Here is a 27,494-nt window from a genome sequence, read left to right as displayed (position 1 = left end):
ATTTCCTAATATTCGCTACATAAATAACATCTATTTTTAAATAATTCAATAATTTCAGTTTTATGTATTGAGTATTTAGGCAATTAATTGACTACTAGCTGACCCGGCAAACGTTGTTTTGCCATATAAATAATTTCCTAGTAATTTCTAGTGTAGACAAAAAATAGCTTACTTATTGTAAGTATGTATGTATGTTAGAATATGTATATTGTATGTATGTAAGAATGTGGTATATGCGTGAAATAAGCATGGAGCGCTGTGAACGATGAGGGAATATAAAAATAACAAAAGGCAAACATTATTTTTAAGTTATTATAATTTATTCCTTAAAATTATATATCATTAATTAAACAATTACGACAGTAACACTATTAAACAATATCAATCTCTTAATGCTATAGCGTGAACAATATTTTTTGTTAGTCCATCTAGCGTTCGTTCGTTCGTGCTGTTTACTGGGTCAGAAGTGACACCTGTAGACATCTGGCGGGGATAACCAATTTAATGATGATTGATCAGTTTTCGACGGAGAGGAAAAATGATTAAATTACTAATATGGCTATTTAAAAATAAGGGTCGATCGTAGAAGGGTGAAAATTGAGGATTGTATGTATTTTTGTATGTTGTTTCATAAAAAAATAGAAATTAAAAATTTTGTCTGAAAAATAAAAAAAAAATTTAGGGGTGGACTACCCCTAACATTTAGGGGGATGAAAAATAGATATTGGCCGATTCTCATAGATACCGGATAAGCACAAAAAATTTCATCAAAATCGGTCAAGCCGTTTCGGAGGAGTATGGCAACAAAAACTGTAACACGAGAATTTTATATATTAGATAGACTAGATGGAACCCTGGAATGATTCTTAATTTTAGATATCGATAGTCACTCCTTTCTTGACTGTAAGTTCTCCTGTTTTTTCATCGATATCCACCCATTCAGGTTCACCCTCAACAGGCCTGGAAATAATAGTGTATCTCTTATCCATTGTGATCACACGTTAGGGTAAACGACCACATTGTGATATATTCAAAAACTTACTGGATAGTGACTCATCGCCTATATCATTGTCTTGGGCAGTTACAACTCCAATTTTCGTTACAGCATCTGTACCATCAGTGACTGTCAGATCTTTCAGTGACGAGTCTATAAATCTCGGTATGTTATCATTGAGATCCTCAATATTTATGAGGACCGAACCTGAAACATACGAATGAAGATTTGAAATGTTTGAAAGAATTAAATAGTTGTGTTGATCCCTGTGAAGACGATACATTGTGCATCTGTTAAATCTTCACTGGTTATCACAATGCTTAATTTTGCACGGACTTGTATCCAAGATAGTATTGTCCATCATGGGACATCCACTCTATCCAGTGGATGTCTTCCAAGTCACTGGAGTAAGACTCAATTTTGCAAGCATCAAGTGACAATATACTCTATCCAACTAAACTACTGGTTATCTTCTGAATTGTATTTAATAACTTAATATCCCTAACTTTCTCTCCAGGGCCTGCAGATCCCAATAATTCATTGAAATGAACAGTATACATTAATGTTGACAAGCGTTTTCTTGAAAAAGTTACTATTTTGTCTCTTTAATCTTCTCTTCCTATTGAATAACTAACTTAATTTCATGTTCAGTACCTTTCGTGGAATCATCCCCTATTTTTGTATTTTTATCAGTGGCTACTAGAAAGAGCACTATAGCATCAAATTTTTCAAAATCTGGTTCGCACTTATCGTTTATTATGATGGTTCCTTCAAGTTTATCATCCTTTGGTGTACTCTGAACCGCGAAACACCTGCAAATTTTTTTATTGAAAAACGAAAATGGAATTCATTTCATTGATGGAGCCTACTGATAGATATCATCATCCAGTTTAACAATTCTGGAATTTTTAGTTACATAGGTTCCTTTCCAGTCAATTTCTAGTACCAAAAGTGGTTCTGTGTCGGGATCAGAAACCACTATAGACACGCCTTCGACCACTGTTCCTTGTTTAGAGTTTTCCGGTATTTTCGCCATACTATCATCCTTAAAATTAGTTTTTTATATATCTAGTCGAAACTACATTGTGAGTATCATAATAGCAGATTCAAATATTTTCTTACTGTTGAAATGGTTATCCTCATGACGGGTGGTTCATCATCAACATCCAGTACATTAATTGTTAGAGTTTTTGTAGTGATATGGGTAGTATCATTATCTGAAGCCTTTATAGCTATCATTACTTGTTGCTGTTGCTCATAATCAAATGTGTTGTCACTTTTAGTGGTTATTAGACCATTTTCACTAATATCTAGTTTCTGACCCCAGATACCAACTATTTCATATCTAAAAGTACCGATTAAGTGAAAATTACTGTCTTTATCCTTTTTTTGATGTTAATTCGGAAAATGAATTTTTTTAAATAAATTTTTGCAGAACTGGAACCACATCTCTCCAACTGAATCAACACTTACGAAACTATATCGCCTGCATCCTTGTCAATAGCAATGGCATCAAAAACAGTTTCCCCAGCTTTAATATCTTCAGGAATATCTACGGAATCCGATTCGTTGACAAAAATGGGTGGTTCATCATTTATATCCAGAAGTTTAATGGTGATGGTTTTTGAATCCATGTGCGACTCATTGGCTGTTTCTATGGCTATGATCTTGAAAAAATCAAAAAGAAGATGACATACACACTGGAAGGCGAATCACTGTACCAAGAAGGAAAAGAATATTTTCCACCAAACATGTCAAGTACTTGTAATTACAGATCAAAGTTTTTATTAACCAGGAATTAGATTTTCGCCGGATGAATTACAAATTAAGGCTTCCTAGCAACTATATAGTTCGGCAAGTTGAATGGTTTGCTACATCTACTGAACATGCAAACATTGCCAACCTGGTTGACTGCGAGCGAAAGAAGACAAACGGCAACCAACCACCAATGAGCCTACAGAGGAGTAACATAATTATTGTCGATAAGGCGAATTTCCAACAACTATGTTGCTTCAGTCTTATCTGAGTAGCCATGGAAACAAACTGACGTTCTGTTTGCACCATGTACCAACCCTCAAAAACCTGGAATGTTTCATTTAATTGGCAAATATGACTCTGCTAAGAGTGGTGAAAAATAGCCATACCTTCCTGATGTTGTGAATTCAACATCACTAAAAATATTTCACTCATTTAATTATTCAAGAAAACCACAACCTTAAAAAATATAAGAAATATGACTCATTACAACTTACATTGAATTTGATTTCTTTCCAATCCTCATTTTCATAGTCAAGCGAATTAGAATCGATCACCGTCAGAGAAAAACTTCCATGCTGATACCCCGAATCTGGTATCAACTCAAAAGCTTTTGCGTAGTCTACAGAACTTTCTCCATTATCCATAATTATAGAAAAAGTACCATTATCCCCCTGTAAACTTTTTTTATTTAGCTCGTTTTGACTGTATGTGAAAACCATCGAAAAAAATATATCTTTAAATTTTTCATTCCTGAGAAAACTTTTAGTTATTACCTACTAGAAAATTCGAGAAGTTAAGATATAAAAATATCGTTAATCATTAATACCTATATTGAATTTTCGGATTATGGACAGTTCTAAATATGGTTTCAAGGTGCTAATCGGGACTTCAGACATTATAGTTTCCTTTGCGATACGCCACTGAATTACCTCGAAGAAACATTTTTACAGAAAACACATCGTTAAGTGGGATTTGAGAGAGCGGAAAAGTCAATAATTGGGAAAAAATGAGGCCTCCAATATCACCTATCTCAACAATATTATAGATATTACCAAATCCATATCCTCCACAGAAAATTTTGTTATGGTGCCTTTGTATCCTTCATCCACTTCCACAATAGAATTATCCATAGTAATTTCTGGCGATTCATCATCCTGATCGATAATAAAAAATGTTATATGGAGTGGCGTTGCACTGTTATCGTCTTCTTCTACGGCTTCTATTGTTGATCGTATGGTATCACCTGTCTCTTCCCTATCGACGTTTTTCACTTGGATCTCCCCAATTTCCGAAATCGTTATAATACATTTGAATTTCTCACATCCATTATTCGTTATGTCATATGAGATGGAGCTATTGATTCCAATATCACCATCAATAGCTGATACTTTGAAAGTCTGCGAAAATAATATTATTTATACCATCTTTTCTCTTTCTTTGCTTATTCATAAGCAAAAATTCAAATACGATTGATAAATGATTAAAAATCTGATCCGTAAGCTTCACTTTTTATCTTAGTATCTCGAAATATAAATAAATAAAAATGCAGCTTTGTATTGAGGTCAAAATTATGGTCTTGGAGGTTCCTTATTAATGGAATGTACAAACCTGATCTACATTCTCCTCGAATTGCTCTGTGGTTATCATTTGGATGAATTTTGGGGGTTGGTCAGGCTGATCCTTAACATCGATTTCAATTTGAACCTCTCCCGATGTCACTTGTTCCTAAAAAATCGATGATAATGTTTCATTTCCTTTATAAAATTGCAATGAAGAGCTTTTTCATGAAATAGCTCATCCATTTGTGTCACAAAATGTTAGGGTTGCCTTATAAGAAAACTCGAACTGTCCCCAACTTCTGTGTATGACAAACTACTCAGTTATACATCGAATGTTTGGTACTTGGAAATAAAAATTGAACTGTTCGATCATTTTGTGCAAAATAGTGAATACTGAAGATAAGAATTTCGTGAGTTACTTTCTACCCACCCTGCATAAGTTTTATTTAGTAGTTCAATGAGGCAGTCCTGATTTTTCGTAGGTTCCACGAAAAATATGACAGATTTAAGAGATCTAGCGTTTTCTGTTCATCAAATTCACGACTTGATGAACTGTGAAGATTTAATTAATGCAGTAACTTTGGTTGAAAGCAGCCATGATATAGTCTCAAACGAAGAAGCCTAACTTAATTTCCTTCCATCAAAAACTCTAATCAATGGAAATGATACTCCCTTAAACTAGTTTGCTTAGAATCTCACCTTTGCTTCCACCACCAAGACATATGAGTGTCTCGTTTCATAATCTAGTTCTACACCATCTTCTAGATAAATAACAATTGTTGCTTCTATATCTGTTGTACTAGGTTTTGGGTAAAAATCTACAGCAAATAAATCCTTGTCCTGAAATATTTAGATAATTTTCCTTAAAGATATTTTCACTATATGGTTCTAAACAGTATTTTTACTTGCTTGTAAGAAAATCTGTATATGATCAAGAATTCGTAATTTACTCACGCCTTCTTTTAGTGAAAGCTGTGCTTGTTCCATCATTCCATCCAAATCTCTCATAGTTAGTTGACAGGTCGAATTTTCCATGGAATATAAGGTATTTTCCTGAGAAAAAAATTATTATAATTCGACAACGTTCGGAAAAAAAAATTATCCATTACAACAATCACCCTGTGGTAAATCTCAAAGTTTTAATCTTACTCCACATCATTTATTTATTACAGGTTATTACAGTATATGTTTCGGATCCATATGTGACCATCTTCAGCCACTTAAGGATTAAAATTTGACAGAAGAATTGTCAAGTAACAGATTTAAAAAGGAAACCTTGCATAAAAAAAAAATTGTTAACAACAACTCTATTGTCGCCATAGTGTTCAAAATGAGCACTGTAGAGATATACAGATGGGTGAGCCATCTATGAGCGTGTAGACGGGTGTGCCATCTAGTTCGCACGTGGCGTCTATGGAACTCTAAAAAATGGATGAAGTATCGACCAAAATGTGGACGATTTCACATAAAATAACTCAATTTCAGAATCTAAATCGAATCTATTTGAGCAGAAAATTATAAGTAGCTACCTTGAATTCACAATTATTAGAATCTAGTTTGAACTGTGGTGCGTTGTCATCCAAGTTATTGAGTTTGACTTCAAAAGTCACTGACATTCCAGATTGGTCCTTGATAATATTCTTGGTGTCGCGGCAGGCCTCTTTCTCATAGTCCAGATATTGATTCAAATAAAGTGAAGTATTGCTCAATGTTGAACCATAAACTATATCCGTGCAGTCATTAAGTAATTGTAATGTCACAGTTCCATATGCTGAAAAAAAGTGTTGTATGCATAGTACAAGTAATGTGATGTAATTTTTCGTAAGGACTATAAATTATAATGATCCTCAAACCAAGGTTCTCCAGCTTCAACACCCAATAGGTGTTACAATAATAAACTGATACTGATAATTTGTTTCATTGATCTAAGGATGATTTCGAAACATCACCTTTTTTACATTCATGCACTCTCACCTCCTTTTATATAGAATAATGTTACATTCGATAAATTCTCATCTAGTGTGAGTGTGTAATATCCTTCCTTCACCTTCTCAAAAGTAACTGCTGCATCCCCTTGAGATAGTTCCAAATTTGAAATCGATGATATCAGATTGAACACTAACAAAACGAGGAAACTTCTCTCTGCAAACATTCTGTACCTGCGAATAAAAATATGTATAATAGGAAAATCTTCCTCCTCTATAGGATGTCACAAAATTGATGCAACAAAAATTGGGTCATACATTCTCAAGAGAAAATTAGGGGACCCATACATTTGATTTTTGGTCCCCTCTTTTTTATATATGAGTGAAGTAGCAGTTCATTATCTGGACACGATAACATTAATAATAATAATAATAATAATACTTTATTAATCCTGTCAGACAAATACATGTATAGGACAAGTCAGAGAAAAAAACAAAATCAAAATAGAAAACTACTCACAAGAATCAGAAAAATATTCAGCAACAGAATAATAACATCTACTAACTAAAATAACTTTAACTGCTTTTTTGAATTCATTCAACTTAAGACTTCGCAATGATCTAGGTAAGTGATTAAAAAGTTTGATACAGTGATACATTGGTGAACATTCGAATCTAGAGGAATTATGTTTTGGTACACACAACAATCCTTCGTTTCTTGTACTGTAGCTATGAAAGCTAGAAAGTTTGGTGAACTTAATTTTCGTTTTCTTTGGTATAGATCAAACATTTGAGAATGAAAATCGAGGCCAAGGTGAGGAGGCCATTTTCAATGAAAACCGGTCTACAGGAGGACCTAGGCTCAACATTAAATATCATACGCAAGATCCTCTTCTGTATAACAAAGACTCTGCCAACGTCCGATGAATTACCCCACAGTAGGATGTTGTATGATAGGTGACTGTACACCAAACTGTAGTATATGTTGAGAACGGACCGCAAAGGAAGTGAATTCCGTACTCTACTTAAAGCAAAGTAAGAGCCATTGAGTTTTCTACAGACATAATCGATATGAGTGCTCCACTTCAAGTTGGAATCGATGTGGACACCCAGGAACTTGGTATGGTCCGCAGATGAAATAACCTCGTCCAAATAGCGTACAACCAATCTGCGTTCGCTGGATCTTAGAGCAAAATGAACGCATTCAGTTTTAGCAACATTAATCATTATGGAATTAGAGCGACACCAATCAACAAAGCACTGGACTAAAAGGTGACATAACCTCTGTAGCTCGTCAAAGCTTCGCGCAGTAACCAATGCTGAGGTGTCATCGGCGAACAGTAGTATTCTGATCATGTTCAATAGACGAAGAAGATCGTGGCGGGATGTTGCAGCGATCATCATCTTTTTTAAGTTGCATGGTAGATCGTTTATGAAAAGTAAGAATAGGAGCGGCCCCAGGACTGAACCCTGAGGGACACCCAAATTCACTTCATGTTCATCCGAAAATGCGTTGTCAACTCTGACGATCATAGTTCTGCCCTCAAGATAGCTGGAAATCCATCTCAAAAACACTCCTCTAAAACCCATACTGTAGCATTTTTCGATTATAAATTGGAAGGAGAGACTGTCGAATGCCCGTGACAGGTCAAAAAACAATCCCGCGACAAACAATCCACTATCAAGGCATTCATAAACGCACTCAACAAAGCAGAGAGCTGCGGATTCAGTTGAGCGGCCCTTCCGAAAACCATGTTGTGCGGTGTCAAGTACATGATGCTTATCGAGGAAATTCATCATCCTGTCCAGCACAATCCTCTCGAAGACCTTGGCAAAGACACTGAGGATGGAAATTGGTCTATAGTTGGCGATTTCGTTCAAGTCATTCTTCTTGAATATGGGTATGACAATAGCCTTCTTGAGATGGCTGGGAAATATGCCACTACTTATTGAAAAATTGATAATGTGGGCAAAATGTGGAGCAATAAGCGCCCCGATCAGTTTTAAAATTCTGGCGGAAATAAAATCCACTCCACTGCTTTTATTATTTTTGAGAGACTTTATTGCATCAATCACTTCAAATTCCAGCACAGGATGAAAGAAGAATGTTGAGCTATTCATTGAAGATGTAGTGCATGAGGACGACAAAGAGTTATTATAGTACACACTCAACGTTCGCTGGGTGATCGTCGAGAAATAATCTGCAAACACAGAGGCCAGATCCCCTGCCTCGACATATGAAACACCATCGACTAAAATCTCCTTCGGTCGAAGTCCTTTATTTCCTCTGCCAGTAAGAGTATTAACCAGGGACCACACAGTTTTGTTTTTATTATCGGATTTTTCGATCAATCCAGTATGGTAATCTAACTTTGCCGTCCTGAGTAAGGAGTTGTAGGAAGATTTGGCACTCCTATACAGGTCACAGGTGGTCTGACAGGCCATATTAGTCCGCATCCAGTGAAGATGCTTCAGATCGCGCTTTGCCGATACGATCTCTGGAGTAATCCACTTCTTGGGCTGATGAGGAGAACCATTACACTTGAAGAGTGGACAACACATCTCAAAAGTCGTCTGAATCACGTCAGCAAATTCACCGAAACATCCATTCACATCCAGAACGCCATACATCCCACGAAAGTCACTTACAGATATACGGTACACAAAGTCGTCGAGATTATATTGACTCAAATTTCTGACCAACTTTGACCCATGCTTGGCCACCGGCGAGAGACTAATGGGAAATTCAAGCGAAAGAGCTCGATGATCGCCCAAATAAGCTTCGTATACTTCGGTGGTACAGACGGACAGTTCCACATTACTCAGAATATAGTCCAACTTTGATACGGATGTGTGGCCTGTTATGTCCGTGAAGATCCTAGTAGGTTCTCGAGAAGAAATATGCAAATCGAAACATTCAAGTAGATCTATAAATAATTTAAGATTAGGACAATTATTATTTAGAAGATTGACGTTCAAATCGCCACAAACAAAAATTTTATCGGCTAAACCGCTACAATAGTCCAAAGTAGTAGAAATTGCGTTCAAAAATATTCCGAAATCTCCAGAGGATGGTCGGTACACGCTGAGAACAACCAAGCGGATTTTTTGGACGAGAACTATTGTCCCACTCACTTCAAACTGCATCTCTTGGGAGAACCGCGACACGCACAATTCTTTCACTTGAACACCATCTCGGATATAGACCATAGATCCACCATGGACTCTTGAAGGGCGGCAGTAGAAATCGGTCAGGTAGTATCCCGGAATGGTCATTGTTAGGATCGCCTCAGGACAGCACCAATGCTCAGAAATACAAACGACATCAGGACGCTCGTCGGTGAAAAGAATTTCAAGATTTTCCAACTTGTTAGAAATGCATTGGACATTTAATTGTAGCAATTTGAATTTATTTTTGGCCTCAGGGCAATTATTATTGGCGATGGATGTTTGAAGCGGTTCGGAATCAGCTTTAAAGTTCAGCTTGTGACCACAGGTTGATGTCGCTTTATAAAAAACTTATTCACAGCAATTCCTTCAGGCCAAAATTCAGGATTCATAACTGTGTTGAAGTATTCTGTAGGTAGTGATACCTTGAAAGAAGAATACAACTCCGGTTGTTTCGAATTAAGTTTTTCGCAGGAGACATTCTGTATATGTTGTTTAAGGAAATTTTGCAATTCAAGTACGGTCGTCTCTGGACTGAGCCGTGATACGTGGAGGTAAGATAACTGCTTTTTAGGTGCTACATGCAGGATGTTCGACTTGAGTGTACCAACCAGAGGCCTATTAATTTTTTTGGTTACTGTCGTTGTTTCAGATATTGGAATTCTCGGAGAAATAGGATTTTCAGCAGGTGAATTTCTTGGGTTCTTATGTTTTCTTCTTTTAGTGACAGTATTCCACTCGGAGGAATTCTCACCAGTTACACATAAATCGCCGGTCAAGGTTTCATTCAATTTTGGAATTTCCTTATTCGGAATGCAAGCAGGTGTAACATTCAGTGATACCGATGCCGAAGATAAAGATGAATCATCGGGGATGTTCCGAACCGGTTGATTGCTGGGTGTATTACTGTCATGCGGTGCAGCGATAAGGTTCTTTTGTTTTTTGAATGAACGTAGTTCTGATGAGAGTTCTTTTAACTGTTTATTTTGGTTTGTTATGATAGTCTTCAAATCGTTGATCTCTTTGAAGAAAATAGCACTGATATCAGCGACGATTTGTTCCCTCAACTTGGAAAAGTCCATTGTTGAATGCAGGTATTCAGCGGTCTGTGTTTCTCGATTGATGAAATTAGACGCGTTCTCACCCATTTGACGGCAATTCTCACAGATCCATTTATCGGCACAATTTTCACGGAGTTTATTGAAGCTTTCAAGTGATAAGTTAGCACATTTTATGTGATAGCTATTGGCACAATTTGCACACTCTATAGAATCATCGTAGCGATCGATTTTATTAGTACATTGCGTACAGCAAATTCCGCGACCTCGCGTCATGCTGGTCGAATATCGAATCAATTTGTATTATGGTGATAGTCTAAAATGGAGAAATTATCTGAACTACTTGAGCTAGAAACCCAGCTTCATAGTTTTTTGAAATACAATTTCATGTAAAGGGGAAGTAATACCTCAAGAATCTCCATTCAAAAACGGCATTCACTAGTTCCTTATTTACGCTTTCAATTGCTTACGTGAAGCCTTGATTTTTTTTTCAAACTGAAGTTGAAGGACGTCTTGATGTCACCCCGTCTCTTTTTTCCAATTTAGTACTTTTTTCGTGAGGAAAGAACTTGAACTTTGGTGTCAAAAAAACTTGTTTTCACAATCATTTTTCTACGGTTTTTCGTCATATTTCGATAAAAATAACGAAGGGTGTCATTGGTGATTCAATTCTTTATATATTGCAAAGATTTTCATAGCGATATATTCCAAAATTACGCTGAAATTCAGGAATAACTGAAAATTATTCAATATTCCTAATATTACCTCATAATACGAGGTAATTTCTATTTTTTTATCTTGATTCCCCTTAATTACCACGAAGTTCCTAGCGCTTATGTGCACAGAATACAGAAGTCATGCAGGGGGAACTATTTTATCGAAATGGATCAGTAAATGTTACAATTCTGGTGTCACCGAAAAAGATTTTTTGCTCACCTAACTTTTGACATCTTTTTTCCTCACTTGCACTATCAAAACTCCCATATCGAGTGAGAGATCTATCACTCTAACATCATATCAGGAGATAAGAGGAATTATTACTTATATCGGTTTTTGGCGAACAATATATTGATCAGACGATAAGAATATTTACATGATGAAAAGTATCTTATTGAACTGATCATATTTTTCTGGGGCATAATCTATGATCCTATGTTCAATAGTTAAATCTCATACATATATACGAGATAAATCAAGATATTCTTAGCCTATTGATATAGAAGCGAACAAAATCTAAATTTCATATTTGAATCCTACATTTATAACAAAAATACTGTAACGTTTCTAAACTTCTCAAAAACTGATTTTCATATTGTCGCACTGAGCCAAATGATGGGAGGAGGGTGGTTTCTCGAATAATTAGAACCCAAAGTCATGAATTATTTACATGACAATATGTGATTTGTCGACAGCGCCTTTTTTCAGTAGTATACGTACGACACCGACGTATATTCATGTTTCTACAAGATTACGAATAGGCTAAGTACTCAGTGATCCTCAGAAATACTCGCAAGCACTTTAGTGCTCGGGATCTCTTGAGCGATTACTAAGCACAGAAGCTTAGTCACAAACAGAAAGTTAATTCATCAATTCTTCATTTGGGATTTAAATTTGAATCATCTTTAAGCTTACGCAAACACGTAGGCAACCGACTAAAACAATAATTCTTACCTGCATCTTCCTAATCAGTCATGTCATGACTCATCATCGCAATGATGACATATTACAAATGCCCAAAAATTTCCCATTAAGCAGCGAACTACCATAAGGACCATACATATATATCATTATCTCTTTTCATAAGAAAAAGATAGAACGCAACAGATTCCAAATCATGCATGCCTGAAACCTTATTGATAACAAGCTTAATCTACCTGTATTCATCAGAAACTTCATAAATCTGCCATTGGAAATGATTATTTATAACACGACTGAGTTTATGAACTAAGATTCTCTCGCCAGTTAACTGTTACATATTATCTATTGATGGGCTTTTGTATACTACAATATTTTATGTATTTCATATAATTCCTCAGAAAATCATTATTTGTTTGTTTTCTGTATTCATTCGTGAATGGGCCAAGTATTGTATACGCATGAAATTTCAACTCTATTGGTTCAGTAGATTCGGATTGAAGACGCTGTGACAGATTGACGGACCTACAGGAAAAAAATTCACATTGTTCATTGGATCAACGGAATTCGCTTCAAAGAGGCTTGAAGGGTGAAGTGAGTCAATACAAATTGTCCATCTCCGAATAACTCCTAGACGATTCCAATAAATAGCGAGGTTATCTCTGCAGTCAAAACTCAATCTTTCCATCCGAGCTAGAACAATAAACAGTTACAAAATTTTAAAGAAGGGGCGTTTTTTGCCGCCACATCCATAACAAGAATGATTCAATGCTCAAAATTATCTTCCATAGGTTGAAGAGGTCATCAGCTATCTGAAGTCATAGGTCTGATCCAGTTTAATATTCGAACAAAGTGCAGTGAGCATAGTGGAGTGTTCTTGTGCTATACAAAAGTAAGTAGATTTTTTTAACTAGAAATAATTGAATCGTACCTCAAATCTTATTCAACTCCCCAATATATTTGCACTTGAAAAAATATATTTGCAAGTTCGAATTTTTTGGGACAAATTAGCGATTTTCTAGAACAATGTTTTCTGTGTGCGTGAAGCGAAAATTGTCGCATTATTCGCACAACTGTTCAATAGAATGAGATTTTTCAATTCTAATTCACCCTTCTGCGCCTTATACCACTATCGGATTATTCGGATTGAAAACATTCAACATTTAGTCACGTAGTAGTTTTGAATATCTAAATATTTATTTATACTTCATTACGTAGAGCAACTCATTATTTTATCGATATTATCAGGTAAGTACCTACAATCAACGCAATCTATTTTTATACACTCCACATCAAGTTTTGGCACAGCCAAATTCTACCTTGATTCACACTCAGAATAGTATAAATACAAAGAAATAAATGGCAAAATTTTATCCTAAGTATGAGGAAAATCATCTGGCTGAAGTCACCACTAATTATCTTATTATTATCGATGCTATGAATTTTATGGGGCAAGGCAGGGTACACTAAAAAAGGCAATGAGATCAAAAGTTTTTTTAAGCACAAGAATAATTAGGAAAAGTAAGATCAAAAAATAATATTTTTAACAGAATCGGAATAGGCTAAAACTTTTACTGATCGAAACAAAGATATTGTTTCCAGAAAAGCTATTCCAGAACATGCCTCCTCCTTCTCTTCTTCTTGCTTTCAGTGTCCTTTTTCTTGTTATCGTCATCGTCATCATCATTAGAAGAACCAAATATTAAACCCATGATAGTGTTCCATAACTTCTTGAACTCCTCTATGATACCCTTGATCGTATCATTCAGAGATGTCTTAGGTGATGACCACAGATCTGACCACGTTCTGTAATGAAAAGCGAAATGGATGTTTGAACATCTTTCTGCTTCTTCTCAAATAAAAATACGTCATTCCAGTTTCTATAAAATAAAAGTTTTCCGAACAGAAGGCTCCATTTCGTGGATTTCTGATTCTTGAATGATTTTTGTTGCCCAAATGAATATAACATATAAAACCACATAATTGACAGTTATCGAGTATGATTGAATTTGTTTTGTTCACTTTATCATCAGGGGCTACTTTACGAAACAAAATAAATTTCCTAATAACTGCTACATAAATAACATCTATTTTTAAACAATTCAATAGTTTCAGTCCTATGTACTGAGTATTTAGGCAATTAATTGACTATGGAACCCTTGAATGATTCCTAATGTTTTTATTAGATGTGGACATAAATTTCTGAAAAATATGATATACTCACATACTGGTTATACAGTTTGCAACTTTTCCGAAAACATCTCCAAGTTTCGAACCAACGCTGGACAAGTAATTAACCACATTATTGAAAATACCAATAACGTCAACCATTTTCTCGAGCAGTTTCGGAGTTTTTCCTCAATTTTAAGGAATCTTTATGAGTTATGTTATTGATTGCAAAGATTTGTTCTTCATTAGAGATTGTCTTGTCATATCAAAAAATATCTTATCATATTTTTAACGATTGCGGAGAATTTGATTTTATTGGATGATAATATCCCCAAGATTTCTCAGTAGGGTTCGAACTCACATAGAATCAATCCAGCATTCTATTTCTGTAGGTTTTTGCTCTTTTTGTTGAACTTCGAGTTGCTCTGCAACAACTGGGTTGGATATAAAAACTTTGATTGCAGTTAAATCTTACCTAAGGATTTATTCATTATACTACTCGTGTGTTTCATTTGAAAAATTTCAATTTCGGTCACTTTCACAAGCACCAACTAAATTTTTCTCGTAGTTTGGACGAGATTCCATCAAGAAACCTGAGAATTCTGGTGGAAAACTATAAAAGCAAGTTGGTACCAGTTTTCCAACAAAAGAGGCAACACCGTTTGAAAAGAAATAGAACATTTAGAATTATGCTCTTCATTCACTATGTTTCACCGCCGTCTATATCTGAACATGCTGTTGTGATAATGAAAGACGTATAGTGCTTTTAAGAAACCAGTAGAGAACAAAAATTCAAGAACCACTAAATTATCCCTTCTCTGTAAACTCTTATTCTCCATCACCGTATCGAAGCTTCCGAGCTAACATCATCCTGAATTCGGAAAAGGTCCATTAATTCTATCTGTTCCTGAAAAACCAAGGTGCATCTGATGTTTTCTGATCTTTTGATATAGCTCTTTGCCGGGAATAGCCAACTACAGTTGTGATCTGGCAAAGGCTTTGAATATTTTCGTTCTACAGCTGGCTCCTTTTGACTATTTCAGGGAGTAGGGTTCATTCATCGTTTTTCCAGGTCTAGGGTCTAGAGAAACGGACTATGCATATTCAATTATGAGGTTGGAGAAATTCTTGATGTAAAATCCTCTGAGGAGGCTGCTTTGAAAGCTGTTTTAAAGAAAATATATATAATCCGACTGTTTGGAAACCTCATTAGATTGCTTTTCTTCGTCGGTCAGCAAAACTTTCATAGTAGAGTCATTCGGGGTAACTGAGCGCAGTGGGTAAGTGTGCGCAGTGCGTATATCTCGACTATGCAATGTATGAAAGAGGGGTTCATTTGGGTGAAGCAAGGGCGCAGAATCCCCAGATTAGTTTTTCATAGGAGTGCGCCGTGCGACGTTTCGTTAACTTTTTATTTACAATCAATCAAATTCACTAGTTTTCTTGTTAATTTTCAGCATCTCTGCAAATTCTTCCAGTTCCAAGTTCCGAGTCCGACCGTGTTAAACAATATTTTATTCGATCATGGGCATATTATTCTAAATATATAATAAAAAATTTTGGGTTCTCTTAGCTACACAACTCCATAAGAACGTCAATTCAAATTTTGGCTTACTGGGGAAAGTGTGCGCGGGTAAGTGTGCGCATAGATTCATTATATGGGCATTAGTTCAGTGAGGAATAAATTATAACATTGTTGATTTTCTTGGTTAAGACTCGATCAATATTGTCCTATTTGTTCGGAAAAATATAAAGAGCCACCAACAGGGGAATGTATCAAGTGTTGTGTTCACCAGGAATTGTGGCACGAACAATAATACAGTGCTTATAAGAAGGCGCTTCTGTATTGACAATAAACAGCATTTCTCTAATATTGTAACATTTTGATGACATTATTTTGTAATTTGTTTTGATTGTGTGGTTCACTAAGCACTGTGTTCACTTACCCCGTGAGGGTGCGCACACTTACCCGCAATTCGGGGCATGTGAACGCACTCCGACTTTCACCATTAAATTTCTTTTTGAGGAAAGAAAACGTTTTTGTTTGTTGGCCTTTTGATGTTTTTTTATAGATTAGAAAATTCTTTATCTTATGAATGTGTTTTAATTTTCTTAACTTCAACATTTGAAACAGGGTATGGCTTGAAAGGCAAAAGTGCGCACAGTTGCCCCGAATGACTCTATGAGAGAAGAATTTTCAATTGTTAATATTTCAGCAGATTTTCATCTCGATACTGAAATTTTGTCGTTTTAGTTGATCAAGAAGAAATTTTAATCTTTTCCTGTTCTCAAACGAAACACTTTTTTCAGCGAATAAAAGATACTTCCATATGTCGAATGAACAACAATAGCTCCAATGAAGAATAATCGATTATAATAATCAAGGGAATTTTCCATTTCACAGCTGAAATTTGAATTATTTTATTCCAAAAATTTTTTTTGCGATTGCTGAGTTGATTTTTTTTGTCTTTTTATTTGTCGATCTCTCTCTCTCTCTTCCTAGGGTTATAATTGTTATATCAAAAATAAATATGAAAAAAGGATATGTGCTTTATTTTTTTTATAATCTTCTATTAAGACATATGATCAAATTCTAAACAGATAAAAATCAGGGAGCTGAGTCTTGTCCAAATAAGATGTTGTCAGTAGGAGGTGCAGAGAATAAATTCTGGAAATCTTCTAACCCTTTATTGAACTGATCCTGCACTTTCTTCGTGTTATCTTCCATATCTTTCTGGATTTGTTGAGCAGGATCTAGAGGCTTGGCAAATATATCACCAAAATCGCTGAAAAACAACCGAATAAAGCAAAGAACAAGAATAATTATACAGTTGTATTGAATATTAAGATATATGATATATGAATATTAAGATTCTATATTCAACTCACATTTTTATTTTCCGGAAACAGTCTAGCAGTTTGTTGATAATCGAGAGCACAACATAATAAAAATTTATGTAACTATTTATTTGATCGCTAATCCAACCGAAAATATCAAACATGATGTGAAGAATGAGTACCTCGCTATTCTAAATAGCGACAGAATTTTTTTTCCATTTTGTAGAACTTTTTATCAGAACTGAGGTAGAGTCATAATTTTCGAATAAACATGATAGGCATATCTTCGCCACTGAACAATCAACAAAATGGATAAGAATAAATCAGAGATGAGATTGAATTCAAGATCACCATTGACAATTATACTCATAATTAATTATTGTTCCAAACCCCAAATGTATCAATTCTTATTTGGAAGAAAAATGTGAAAAATCAGTTTTTCGTTCGCCTATGCTCCTACCAAAATTTTAAATAGGAAATGTGGGTCAAGGAAAGACTTCATCAGAAAGATTTTTACAATTTAAGTATTGGACAATCTCCTGATGTTTTCTACCAAGTTTTAAAAACGAATGCACTGTCATACTAACCAAAAACTCACGATATGCCAGGGTTTCCTATTCGCTAAATTGCTACAGAATCAACTTTTTCCTCTGAACAGCATCACAGCTTTGTAAAGTATTGGAATACTTGAGAAAAGTTGAGGAGTATACGTTGTAGTTGGGATATCTCCAGAGTTTTCTTTATTCGAATTCCATCTTCCACTTCTATCGTTTCTTAGGGAAGGTTTAATTTCAATGCAATTGAATAATCAGTAATAAAAGGAACTTATTACACTTACAAGTATTCGAGAATCATATACATATTCATAAACATGTCATTGTTATATTCAGCAAATCTTCTTTTTTTCTAGAATTTGTATTCAATTGATTTCATTGAAAATCAATCATTATTTCATTGAATTCTTTTTTTCACTATTTATCGTATTTTCAATTATTGAAAACTTCATCATGGTTTTTGTTGATTTTTCTTTAGGAAGTGTTTAACCTCGAGAGCAAATTCTTGACTGAAGCTATCATTTATGAAATTAATTACTGTTATTTTACTCATCCAATCTTTTATATTGTCGTGAAGAGTTTGTTTATTTGAACGCGCTAATCTCAAGAATGGGTTTTTATGATGGATGCCTGTTAAGGCATGCCTTAACAGGCATCCATTCACTTAACATTAACGATGAATCGTAAACTTCATGATTTATTTCAGGAGAAAAAGTCAAGAACTATTCAATTACTTGGCCAAAACTCAAACCCGCACTAAATGCAATTTTCTTACAATAGTTGTATATGTATCATTTGATGAATAGATGATTTTGAATCCAATTAATCTATTGACCTATTCAAATTCAAATGAAAATAACTCTTGAATTGATGCATTGATGAATCCTTCGAGGATGATCACATCCTTTGCGATTTTTGCTTGATCATAACAGATAACTCCTTTATAGTTCGCCGAAAGTAATGCATAATGAAGTTGGTTATCATTCTCCTCTCGAAAACAAAATTAGGCCCTGTAATCAGCATTTGTTGTCGTTACTGATGATAAATCTTACGAGACAACCCAATACACAAAATATCTACCTTTTATCTTGTTTCATAATTATTCAACAGCAACCTGTTGAAAGAATATTCATAAACAAATATAATTTCTCACAAGTTCATTGTCAAGCTAGAATCATGAGTGAAGATTCAAAGCCAAAGAGTCTAACGGATGACTTTGAAAAGTTGTTCGATTTGATAAAAGAAGGAGCATCTTACCTCCTACATATGTGAGTAAAACATAAAAAAATTTCCAACGACAGAGTATTTTTGTTGCTCCAATTTCAGCTATCTTTATTTGGTTTCCAAGACATTTCCTTTGGAATTCATAGAAAATTTATTTGATCATCATAAGAACAGTAGTTCATATGATTATTCTAAAGAGGGGAAAACTTACATTTACCGCTTGTTCAATTCTATTTTCGAAGTTGAAAAGCAAATTGTAGCCATGTAAGTACCAGCATTCCATATTCGTTATTTAAATCTGAAGAAATCTTAAATTTCTTCAGAATATGAAAAGCTTATTGATTTCACAGAATGGCTTATAGTACATGTAAAGTTTTTTTAGGGCACTCCAGTACATTTACAGCTACATACCATTGCCTTTCATCAACACAATATATGAAAATTTCTGTATCAACAACAACCTGGAATGCACTGACGTGAAACTGAAGAAATGTAAAAAGGCGCTCATCAACTCCTCTAAGGATTCAAAGAAAAAACCGAGCAAACAGCAGAATACCAACGAGGACAATGACCTTGTGAGCAGACCATTTCCCTTAATTCCCCAAAATCCAGTATCGAAAATCGAAAACACAGTAAGCGATCCATTGGGCTTTTTATCACACTCAAGATCTCCTCATTCAGACCCAATAGCAACAGGAAAGAAATCCATAGGAAATTCTAAATCGGACGATGAATCTTCACCTGTAGTTGTGAGTTCCAAAAAGACAAAACCCATTTACACTTCGGCTCCTTCTTCGAACATTGTTGATGCTACGCATCTGTCGAACTCTAACCAAAAATCTTTCAATCCATTTCCACCCTCTGAATCACAACCCCATTCCAATACAAGAGCGGAAAGGCTTCCATGGGGAAATGATAGTCTTCCTTCAACAAAAATTTCCCCTGAAAAACCTCCAGTTGATTCAAAACATCTGAGAGGTACAAATTCATCTCTTCAGTTTTCGGAGGATAGCAATCCTGTCTCTTCAAATCCTTCTCTAAGTTCCGCGAAAACCTTTGAAATACCAAAACCAAAGATTCAATCTTCTCAATCAGATAAAAAACCATCTAAAATTCCCATAAAGCTGCCTAACACAAATGTATATTCACTTTCCCCAAGCCAAAATAAACCAGGTGAAGCAGAATCTTCTACATCGTCTTCTGCTAAATTACCGACTAAAAAATCGACACCAAATCCTAAAGTACAAACGATAAAAAAACAAACTTTTCCGATGCGCGATTCAAAACCAAAACGGAAAAACATTTCTCTGCTACCATCTACACCTCAACCAAGTAAAGTGCCTCCTTCAAATAAATCAAAGAAGGGTGATGCATCAGCAAGGCTGGATAATCCAAATTCAGATTATGGGTCTTCATCCTTGAAAGCAACACCTTCTACTGTCAAACCGATCAAAGCTATTCCAAATCCTTCCCCAGATCTTGGTATCGTCAATCCACCTTCTGAAGAAAATTCCAGTAATCTGAAAAATATAGCCATACCAACAAAAGTGCAGCCAACTTCAGCTAAAGGCACCTCAAAACAATCTCCTGAAAATGAAAGTTCTCGTGCTTTAGTATCACCACTAGCTTCTCAACCAAATGAAGTAACATTTACTAAGAAAAACAAATTGGAAAGACCTGATTCAAAAATCGAATCACTTCTTAATCCATCCCCAGATTCCGAGAAGATTCTCAGCCCAAGTTCAAAAGGCACAAAACTATCCCCACCAAGTTTAGATGCATCATTAAAAAAGCTTTCAACTCCAACTACAGGCAGTTCAGAACATCTTTCAGGAACTTCCACTGCTTCAGTCAACATTCCCTCACTACCACCCACTGATCAATTAAGTGGAATGCCGCTTCCGAAGAAACTTGAGAAGAAGGAAGAGTTAGGAAAACAGGATACTCCAAAGTCCAAATCTGGTTCTTCAGACATAAATGCACCTTCTCCTAAAGTCAAAAAAATCGAACCAAATCCAGATCCATTCTTAGATTTGGCCAAGATCTTCAGTCCACCTTCAATGGGTATTTCCGATAATAAAAAGCTGTTTTCAAATCCGTTTACAACCTCAACCACTTCTGCAAATGCAACTTCATCATTACCTACTCCGGGTTTGGGTTCTTTGTTTGCATTTCCTTCAGCAGCTACTATGTCATCTCCCACTCCTGCTTTACCCAACATTTTCCAAACTCCTAGTTTGAAAAAAACAGAAAAGGTTAATAACAGTTTTATTTGATGAAATAATATTGCAACAGTTTGTTACTAAGATTTTCGAATAATTCTTTTTCACGTTATTTTGATTAGAACAAAAGAACAAATTAAATTATCCCTTTAAGAACCTCCCTCATCTCGAAGTACATAGCAAGTTTGTCCAAGATCAAATGAAACAAAAATTGAACTTTACAGAGTGGAGAATCAGTTGCACCAGTATCTAAGAACATACCACCATCCGTTGACTTTGGAACTTCTTTCGAGAAAACAATCGAGCAGAATAACAAGGCATTGAAAAAGAATATGGAAGATTTTGGACAGTCTATCGCAAACGTCTTTTCTGGTGGGGTAAACGCTCCAACAGCTGGCCCTAGTGCGAATGCTTGATGCTTATGTTGTCTAAATAAATTTGTTTTCAATGTTGGAATATTATAATGTTAACTTGCAATAAATTTTTTTGCGTTCATGATCATTGTTTTGTTTCTTTTTTTGCCATCTGTCTGTTACCTTCATTTTAAATTTCTTGAAAAACCGTAGCTGGCATATTATAAATTTAGCTCTATTAGTTTCCTTTGGGATCTCTTAGATGAAATCTCAGGTACATTTTTCATAAACATCCGTTTCTGTATTCCGAATAAAAACAATTATATTCGAATATGTTTTATTATACCTTACGTAAAAAAAAATTTCCAATATGTCCTTACTTTTCAGAAAGCATGTAAAGATGGAGGGTTTATTGGAATAATAAAATGATTACATTATTTATATTATATTTTAAAGATAATTACCACGTTGCTGAAAAATTTAATCAGCCAGTAATCCAGAGCTAGCAGCTAAATATAATATTGCACCAAAGATGAGTGCAATATTTTTTTTCAATTCAGTACTGTTCAGCTGTTATTGGAATCATTAATTGAGTACATTTTTACTGTGTACATAAAAAACAACTATACTTCATTCAAATTTATTTTAGCAGTCGGTTGGCCATGAAATAATTTTCTCAAGTTTTTGTAACTAGAACGAATTTAGGTTGGCACTCATGAAATGTCGTTAATGTCATAACGCCGTTGCCACAACTAATATCAATTTTTATTACGAAAATTCGAAAATGCCGAAAGTGATTGAAAAAAGGGACAGGATTTCAGGAAGTGCTATTTAGAATTCAGGTCCGCTCATTCAAATAGTTATACCCTGATATTCTAAAATCCACAATACGTCAGACGATAGCGAACATATTCAATGTAAGAGAATTTATATAATGTTTCATCTCAATCTAAAAGACTTACATTTCAGCTGAATATTTTCACAATCAGAAAGATTGTGAATGAAGAGTAGGACAAAGAATTTCCTTCTATTGGAAAACCCAAAAAAGTGGTGGCATTTGAGAATTTTATTTTTGAGTGAATTAATGCGAAAAGTTTACTACAGGATTTTCGATAAATGTCATCGGAGAATAAGTTCCCTAAAATGGATTTTTCTATTTTTCATTTGAGTTGTCATATACAATGTAAATGTCTTAAGGTACTAATAAATACCTAATTATTATAATTACATCAATGTATTAAGATGAATAGCCACAAATACGCGCAAGTTGCCCTGTTACTTGTTTATTCATGTGAAATTTTTGTTCAACGGTGAAGTGGCATCTTAACTTGAAACTTCCTTCAACTCCTTTTACTTATATTGATGCAAGATGATTTTTGTTGAAGAATTTAACATTCTTGTAATTATCTGTTAATTCCTTCGGGAGATACCCATTCCCAACCACTGCATCATATGCATTTCATCTTCGGGTTAATATTTTTGAAATCTACAAATGACGTAAGCCAAAGAAGATAACGAACATTAACTCTCCTCAAGCGAGTGCATATTATGATATTATCCTGATCTCTTGTATTTTCCATGCAAATAACATGATTTGGTATGCCTTCAATCAGTTTGAATGATTTTCAATTATGTTCGTCACATATTTTCCGAAGAGATTCGACATTGTGATAAAATACGTAATAACAGAAACTTTTACGTAGAACGGACAACATAGCGTTGATTTAAAACCCAAAAATGTTTTGACAAGCTTCATAACCCCACATTTTCGTACTATACAGAGTGAAATGTGTCAAATTTCCATGGCCAACCGACTGCTAAAATAAAGTTGAATGAAGTATACGATTTTCTTTAAAGAGCCCTCTACATCCTTCAATCTTCAAAATAAATATTTCAACGGATAAAAATGTACGTCCTATAGAAGAAAAAATAATTAAATTGAGCTGCACATGAATTGTAGATATTGTAGTTTTTTACGAAAGATGGAGCTAAAACTGCATACAGCTTCTTCATAATTTTTGATTTCTGATTATGAATGTCAATGATCTTATGATCTATTTTATTTTCAGTGCCGGCTTCTCATGGCAGCCAGACTCCGTTTTCTCTGGAAAACATGGAGTCGTACAACAGAATTCTGAGCATTCCTATCGTCAACAGCGGTCTGAACATCGCGGAAAATATGTATGGGCGGATAAAAGTGAGAGAATATCAACAACAAGTTGATATCAATTACACTCATTGCTTGTTGTTTCAGAGGACCAACAACATGCTTTCTTGGACTTTGGATCAAGCTGAAGATACCATCAAGGCTGTAACTCACAATCCAGCGATTGGTCTACTGGAAATGCCACTGAACACAATCGACAAGGCTATTTGCAAGAGTTTAGATATCGTCGAAAGCAGAATACCATCCATAAATCTACCACCAAAAATGGTACGTAGACGGATATTTCATTTGAGGGGTAAAATACAATTCGTCAATGAAAGGTGTCTTTGTCGTTACGAAATTAAAGACTGATTCCTATGATAACTTTAGTAATATACTACTTTTATTAATAAGATTGAAAAGTTTTCATAGTTTCCAACTAATTTTTTGTGCTATCCAAGAAGAAATGTGTTGAATTTTTTTCCCTGATTTAACGAGGTCAATTTTGAAGTGAACTTTGCGCTATCTCTGAATCTTTAGGTTGACTGTTCACTCTTATGAGGGCAGATTTGGAAATTCATTTGATTATTTTCTCTGCTCCATATTTATTTTCATTCCAGATTTATTCGAACACAAAAGACTATCTATCCGAAGTTAGCACCAAAATTGTGAAGCCTGTTCTCAAAAGAGCTGATTCCGTAAAACAAATTGGAAATACGGTGTTAACAAGCAAATACACCGAATACGCAGCTGATAAACTTGACGATGCTCTGGATGTTGCTGACGCCTACATTGAAAAATACTTTCCTGATCAGGAGGACTCCAAGTTCAATCAAGGTAATCTAAATCAGGGCCGAAACTGATTCTTTTTACATCTTAAGCTGATGTAAATCTCAAAGAGGCATATTTTGAAATTCGTCTCAATGATAATGTGCTAAAACAGAGGAAATCAATTGTTTCCTGAAGTAAAACAGAATTCTTTTACACAAGAAGCAGTTAATGTAGACCATCAAATCAACTTACCTCACTTACGTATGGTCCTTTACGTATTTCAAACGTAAAAAGCAATAGAACATTTAGGACAACATCTTTCGCCTCTAGTTATAAAGATTGCGACTTTCTGAACTATTCAACCCATGATCGCCATGTGATCTAAAACATGGACGAAAAATATCCTTCTCCATTGGTATTCCTGAACAGGTAAATTTTCGAAAAGAATACGTAACAAGCTATTCCGTTATCACTTCAAAATTGCCACGATCTTTTATTAGATTCACTCATAAATTTCTTGTTTGACTGAGTCATTTCGTAAGTCATCTTTCAGATATTGTACACCCTGCGACAAAAAGTCGTGCCCTCCACACCATGAAACATGTCGACAGGGTTTCTAAGAAGCTACAAAGAAGACTGACCAAGAGAACCCTCGAGCATGCCAAAATTATCAAGGAACAAGGAACTGAAGCTATCCACGTACTTTTCTATGTTGCAGAACTCGTAAGTTCATTATTCACTAAGACAATATTTCTCCTCAGGTTCCTACACAAGGTTTAATCTTTGTAGATTGTAACGGATCCTAAATTGGCACTGCAGAAGGCTAAAGAACTCTGGGCAGAACTAAGCAAGAACGAACCGGAAAACCAAGCTCGTCCCAAAAATGTTGAGGAATTGTTTGTTCTTGTTGTCAGAGAATCTGCCCGTTGCCTTGTTCACTTGATCAATTATTCTACTGCAGAAATCATTAGATTACCAAGGCTGATTGTTAAGACGATCGGGAGCTCAAAGTCTGTCATTATGAGAAACACACAAGCTATTATTCAGGTAAGGTAACTGTGTTACATTTGAATGAACAGTAATATTACATTTTATTGGGCAAGGATCAGTCTACAGTTTAATAGCGCTCTAAAACTTTGCGGTCATACAAAAAAAAATACAATTGATTCGAGAATTAACTATAGCCTTCCTCTGTGTAATTAACTAATAGTAGTATAGTCTTAAAACGTGATAACCTCTTTAGTATGAAATTTTAACTAATGTCCATTAGAGCTACATATATAGGTACATTTTCGAATAAATTATACCATATATGCAAACATGTGAAGCCTATTTCAACATCTTTATGAAATAGGCCAATGTTCTCAATGAGGACCATTATGGCACTCTTTTAAATTATGATTAGTTAGTTTTTGTTTCATGTTATGCTAGAATCTTGTTATTTTGAAACCTCTCTGGCAGTATTCCGAGATGATTTTCAAATAACGAGGAAACTTACGCAATTTACTTCTTCAGAATTTCCCTTTGGAAGAAGTGGAAAAATTTCTGGCTGATGCAATGAAATTCATACGTCAGGAAATCAAATCTTTTACCTATCAAGTACTGGTGAGTATTTATGCTCCAATTGAAAGGCAATGAATTTTAATTCCCTATTTTCTCTAATGAAACTATAAACTTCTTTAAATTCATGCCAATACATTCAATAAAGAAAAAATTCCTTTATTTTTGAGTACCAAGCGATACATCAATGAAAATATTTAGACTATGTAAACAGCAGGATTCAGACTTCTGACTATTCAATGTGTAAATTCAGATTTTTCATAAATAATTACAGCCAAGATCAAATCAGTTTCGCAAAAAGCATTGGCCTCAACAAAACTATTGTCTTATGGAAATTCGAAGATTACAGAATGCTACTTCAATCAACATTTGTTTAATGTAAAAAAACAGCTTTTTTTTTGCATGAACAAGATTCTTAGACCATCAAAAAATATGACAGATCCAATGGATATTCCGTACAAGCCGTTAAACATATAAGTATAATTTAACATTGTAACTAAGGAAGATACAAGAAATATAGTTATAACCCGGAAAGAACAATCATAACACAATTTTTTACAGGAACAAGCACGACAGCCGGAGCCAATATCTCCTCCCCAACCAGTAACCATTGCACTGGCAGTACCAAAAATCGAGATCAATTCTAAAGCGGCAAACAGCAAAGTAAACAGCACCAACTCTACCAGCCAGCTTCGTCAGCGTCATCAGAACGATCACCACGGCCACCATGGACATACGCAGCACGGTCACCAAAGTCACGAGCAGCATGGCAACAGTGGACAAAAAAAAAATGGCGCCAAATCACCTCCTCGAAAGCGGGATTTTTCAGAGAAGGAAAACTAACAATATTCGTTGTTATAATTTTAGTTTTTATTTTTTGTTTTCAGATAACCTTATTATAATATAATTATTTTCGAACTGTTCATTTTATTCTCCTTTATTCCTCCAAAATATCACTGAGTAAATGTCTCCGGGTAAGTATTCTAAATCAATCGTCTTTTTTAGTGAGAAGTTTAAAACAAGGTTAGGAAGGTTTAAATTACTTAATCGATGGTTATCAGATCATTTGGTTTGAAGAAGAATCCCTACATAAATGAGGAAATTGAACAAATATTTCATACCCTCCAGTTTTCAAATGGAAAATCAAAAAGATGAGGATTCCAACAAATCCAGTTCTAATAACACCGCATTCTTTATCTCATACTTACTAATTATACTTCATCGATAAGCATTTCAGATATTGATCTGCATCTTTCGTTATAGTATAGGTATATCAACTGCAATGAACAATCAGATGTTGATTTCAAAATCTTTGCGCAGTATTTTCACTAATTATTGACATAACAAAATTGCAGTAACGCAGAGTGTCTTTCGCATTGGAGTTCAATATAATATATAAGTATTAGCAATTTGACCATATCTTCCCTCACAAGTCGCAATGGTATTAGCATTTTTTGCTTATAAGCTGGTGGAAGCAGGATATTTGCTCAAAAATATTACTGTATTAGCGCTGCAGTGGTAAGTTTTGAAATTACTTTTATCTTTATTGTTCGTACCTAT

At 34.9% G+C, this 27,494-nt stretch overlaps 4 protein-coding genes across 10 annotated transcripts in view; 2 read left to right on the top strand and 2 right to left on the bottom strand.

Annotated features, from left to right (window-relative positions):
- Positions 1 to 11,510, bottom strand: part of LOC123315866 (protocadherin Fat 4-like) — a 32,310-nt gene extending 20,800 nt beyond the window's left edge. Inside the window, exons 1-10 of one of the 4 annotated variants that reach the window (XM_044901761.1) lie at positions 11,399 to 11,510; positions 6,286 to 6,470; positions 5,841 to 6,082; positions 5,266 to 5,364; positions 5,011 to 5,151; positions 4,361 to 4,477; positions 3,805 to 4,149; positions 3,247 to 3,423; positions 2,468 to 2,661; positions 2,117 to 2,339 (exon numbers count right to left, since the gene is read on the bottom strand). In XM_044901761.1, the coding sequence (XP_044757696.1) occupies positions 2,117 to 2,339; positions 2,468 to 2,661; positions 3,247 to 3,423; positions 3,805 to 4,149; positions 4,361 to 4,477; positions 5,011 to 5,151; positions 5,266 to 5,364; positions 5,841 to 6,082; positions 6,286 to 6,470; positions 11,399 to 11,412 (1,737 nt within the window). In that variant the 5' untranslated portion in view covers positions 11,413 to 11,510. The remainder of the gene's footprint in view (positions 1 to 2,116; positions 2,340 to 2,467; positions 2,662 to 3,246; positions 3,424 to 3,804; positions 4,150 to 4,360; positions 4,478 to 5,010; positions 5,152 to 5,265; positions 5,365 to 5,840; positions 6,083 to 6,285; positions 6,471 to 11,398) is intronic. The other 3 variants (XM_044901760.1, XM_044901762.1, XM_044901763.1) reach the window with 3 other exon arrangements.
- Positions 11,511 to 12,869: 1,359 nt separating this feature from the next.
- On the top strand, positions 12,870 to 26,857 carry LOC123315867 (lipid storage droplets surface-binding protein 1-like). Of its 2 annotated transcripts, XM_044901765.1 has the most exons (8): positions 12,870 to 12,989; positions 23,527 to 23,654; positions 23,712 to 23,891; positions 24,224 to 24,440; positions 24,928 to 25,097; positions 25,164 to 25,421; positions 25,890 to 25,979; positions 26,496 to 26,857. In XM_044901765.1, coding segments are annotated over exons 1-8 (1,326 nt in total). In that variant the 5' UTR covers positions 12,870 to 12,988; the 3' UTR covers positions 26,778 to 26,857. The 2 variants fall into 2 exon arrangements, with proteins under 2 accessions (XP_044757700.1, XP_044757701.1); XM_044901766.1 differs by lacking the exon at positions 25,890 to 25,979.
- On the bottom strand, positions 13,577 to 14,906 carry LOC123315870. Its single transcript, XM_044901770.1, has 2 exons — positions 14,322 to 14,906; positions 13,577 to 13,903 (listed from the first exon to the last, which is right to left on the bottom strand). Exons 1-2 carry the CDS (start codon positions 14,426 to 14,428, stop codon positions 13,705 to 13,707), a joined length of 306 nt encoding a protein of 101 aa, XP_044757705.1. The 5' UTR covers positions 14,429 to 14,906; the 3' UTR covers positions 13,577 to 13,704.
- On the top strand, positions 18,385 to 21,605 carry LOC123315868. Of its 3 annotated transcripts, none has more exons than XM_044901767.1 (4): positions 18,385 to 18,926; positions 18,985 to 19,146; positions 19,265 to 19,631; positions 21,329 to 21,605. In XM_044901767.1, the coding sequence occupies exons 1-4, from the start codon at positions 18,619 to 18,621 to the stop codon at positions 21,518 to 21,520; spliced, it is 1,029 nt and encodes a 342-aa protein (XP_044757702.1). In that variant the 5' UTR covers positions 18,385 to 18,618; the 3' UTR covers positions 21,521 to 21,605. The 3 variants fall into 3 exon arrangements, with proteins under 3 accessions (XP_044757702.1, XP_044757703.1, XP_044757704.1); XM_044901768.1 differs by having other exon boundaries at positions 18,389 to 18,926; positions 19,265 to 19,514; XM_044901769.1 differs by having other exon boundaries at positions 18,394 to 18,926; positions 19,265 to 19,457.
- Positions 26,858 to 27,494: the final 637 nt, after the last annotated feature.

Source organism: Coccinella septempunctata, chromosome 6 (genome assembly GCF_907165205.1).
Source record: "Coccinella septempunctata chromosome 6, icCocSept1.1, whole genome shotgun sequence".
Classification (NCBI taxonomy): domain Eukaryota; kingdom Metazoa; phylum Arthropoda; class Insecta; order Coleoptera; family Coccinellidae; genus Coccinella; species Coccinella septempunctata.
Note: the sequence above shows the minus strand (reverse complement) of the source record. Positions and strands in the feature narration are given on the sequence as shown.

Bases quoted from the DNA above. Each gene is read 5' to 3' on its own strand.
- LOC123315867 (XM_044901765.1), top strand. The intron at 23,655-23,711 runs GTGAGAGAATAT...TTGTTGTTTCAG, and splicing joins ATATGTATGGGCGGATAAAA to AGGACCAACAACATGCTTTC. The intron at 25,980-26,495 runs GTGAGTATTTAT...AATTTTTTACAG, and splicing joins CTTTTACCTATCAAGTACTG to GAACAAGCACGACAGCCGGA.
- LOC123315870 (XM_044901770.1), bottom strand. From the start codon at position 14,428: ATGGTTGACGTTATTGGTATTTTCAATAATGTGGTTAATTACTTGTCC. The intron at 13,904-14,321 runs GTGAGTATATCA...TTTTCATTACAG, and splicing joins GCAAACTGTATAACCAGTAT to AACGTGGTCAGATCTGTGGT.
- LOC123315868 (XM_044901767.1), top strand. From the start codon at position 18,619: ATGCATAATGAAGTTGGTTATCATTCTCCTCTCGAAAACAAAATTAGG. The intron at 19,147-19,264 runs GTAAGTACCAGC...AAGTTTTTTTAG, and splicing joins GAAAAGCAAATTGTAGCCAT to GGCACTCCAGTACATTTACA. The intron at 19,632-21,328 runs GTGAGTTCCAAA...TGAACTTTACAG, and splicing joins ATGAATCTTCACCTGTAGTT to AGTGGAGAATCAGTTGCACC.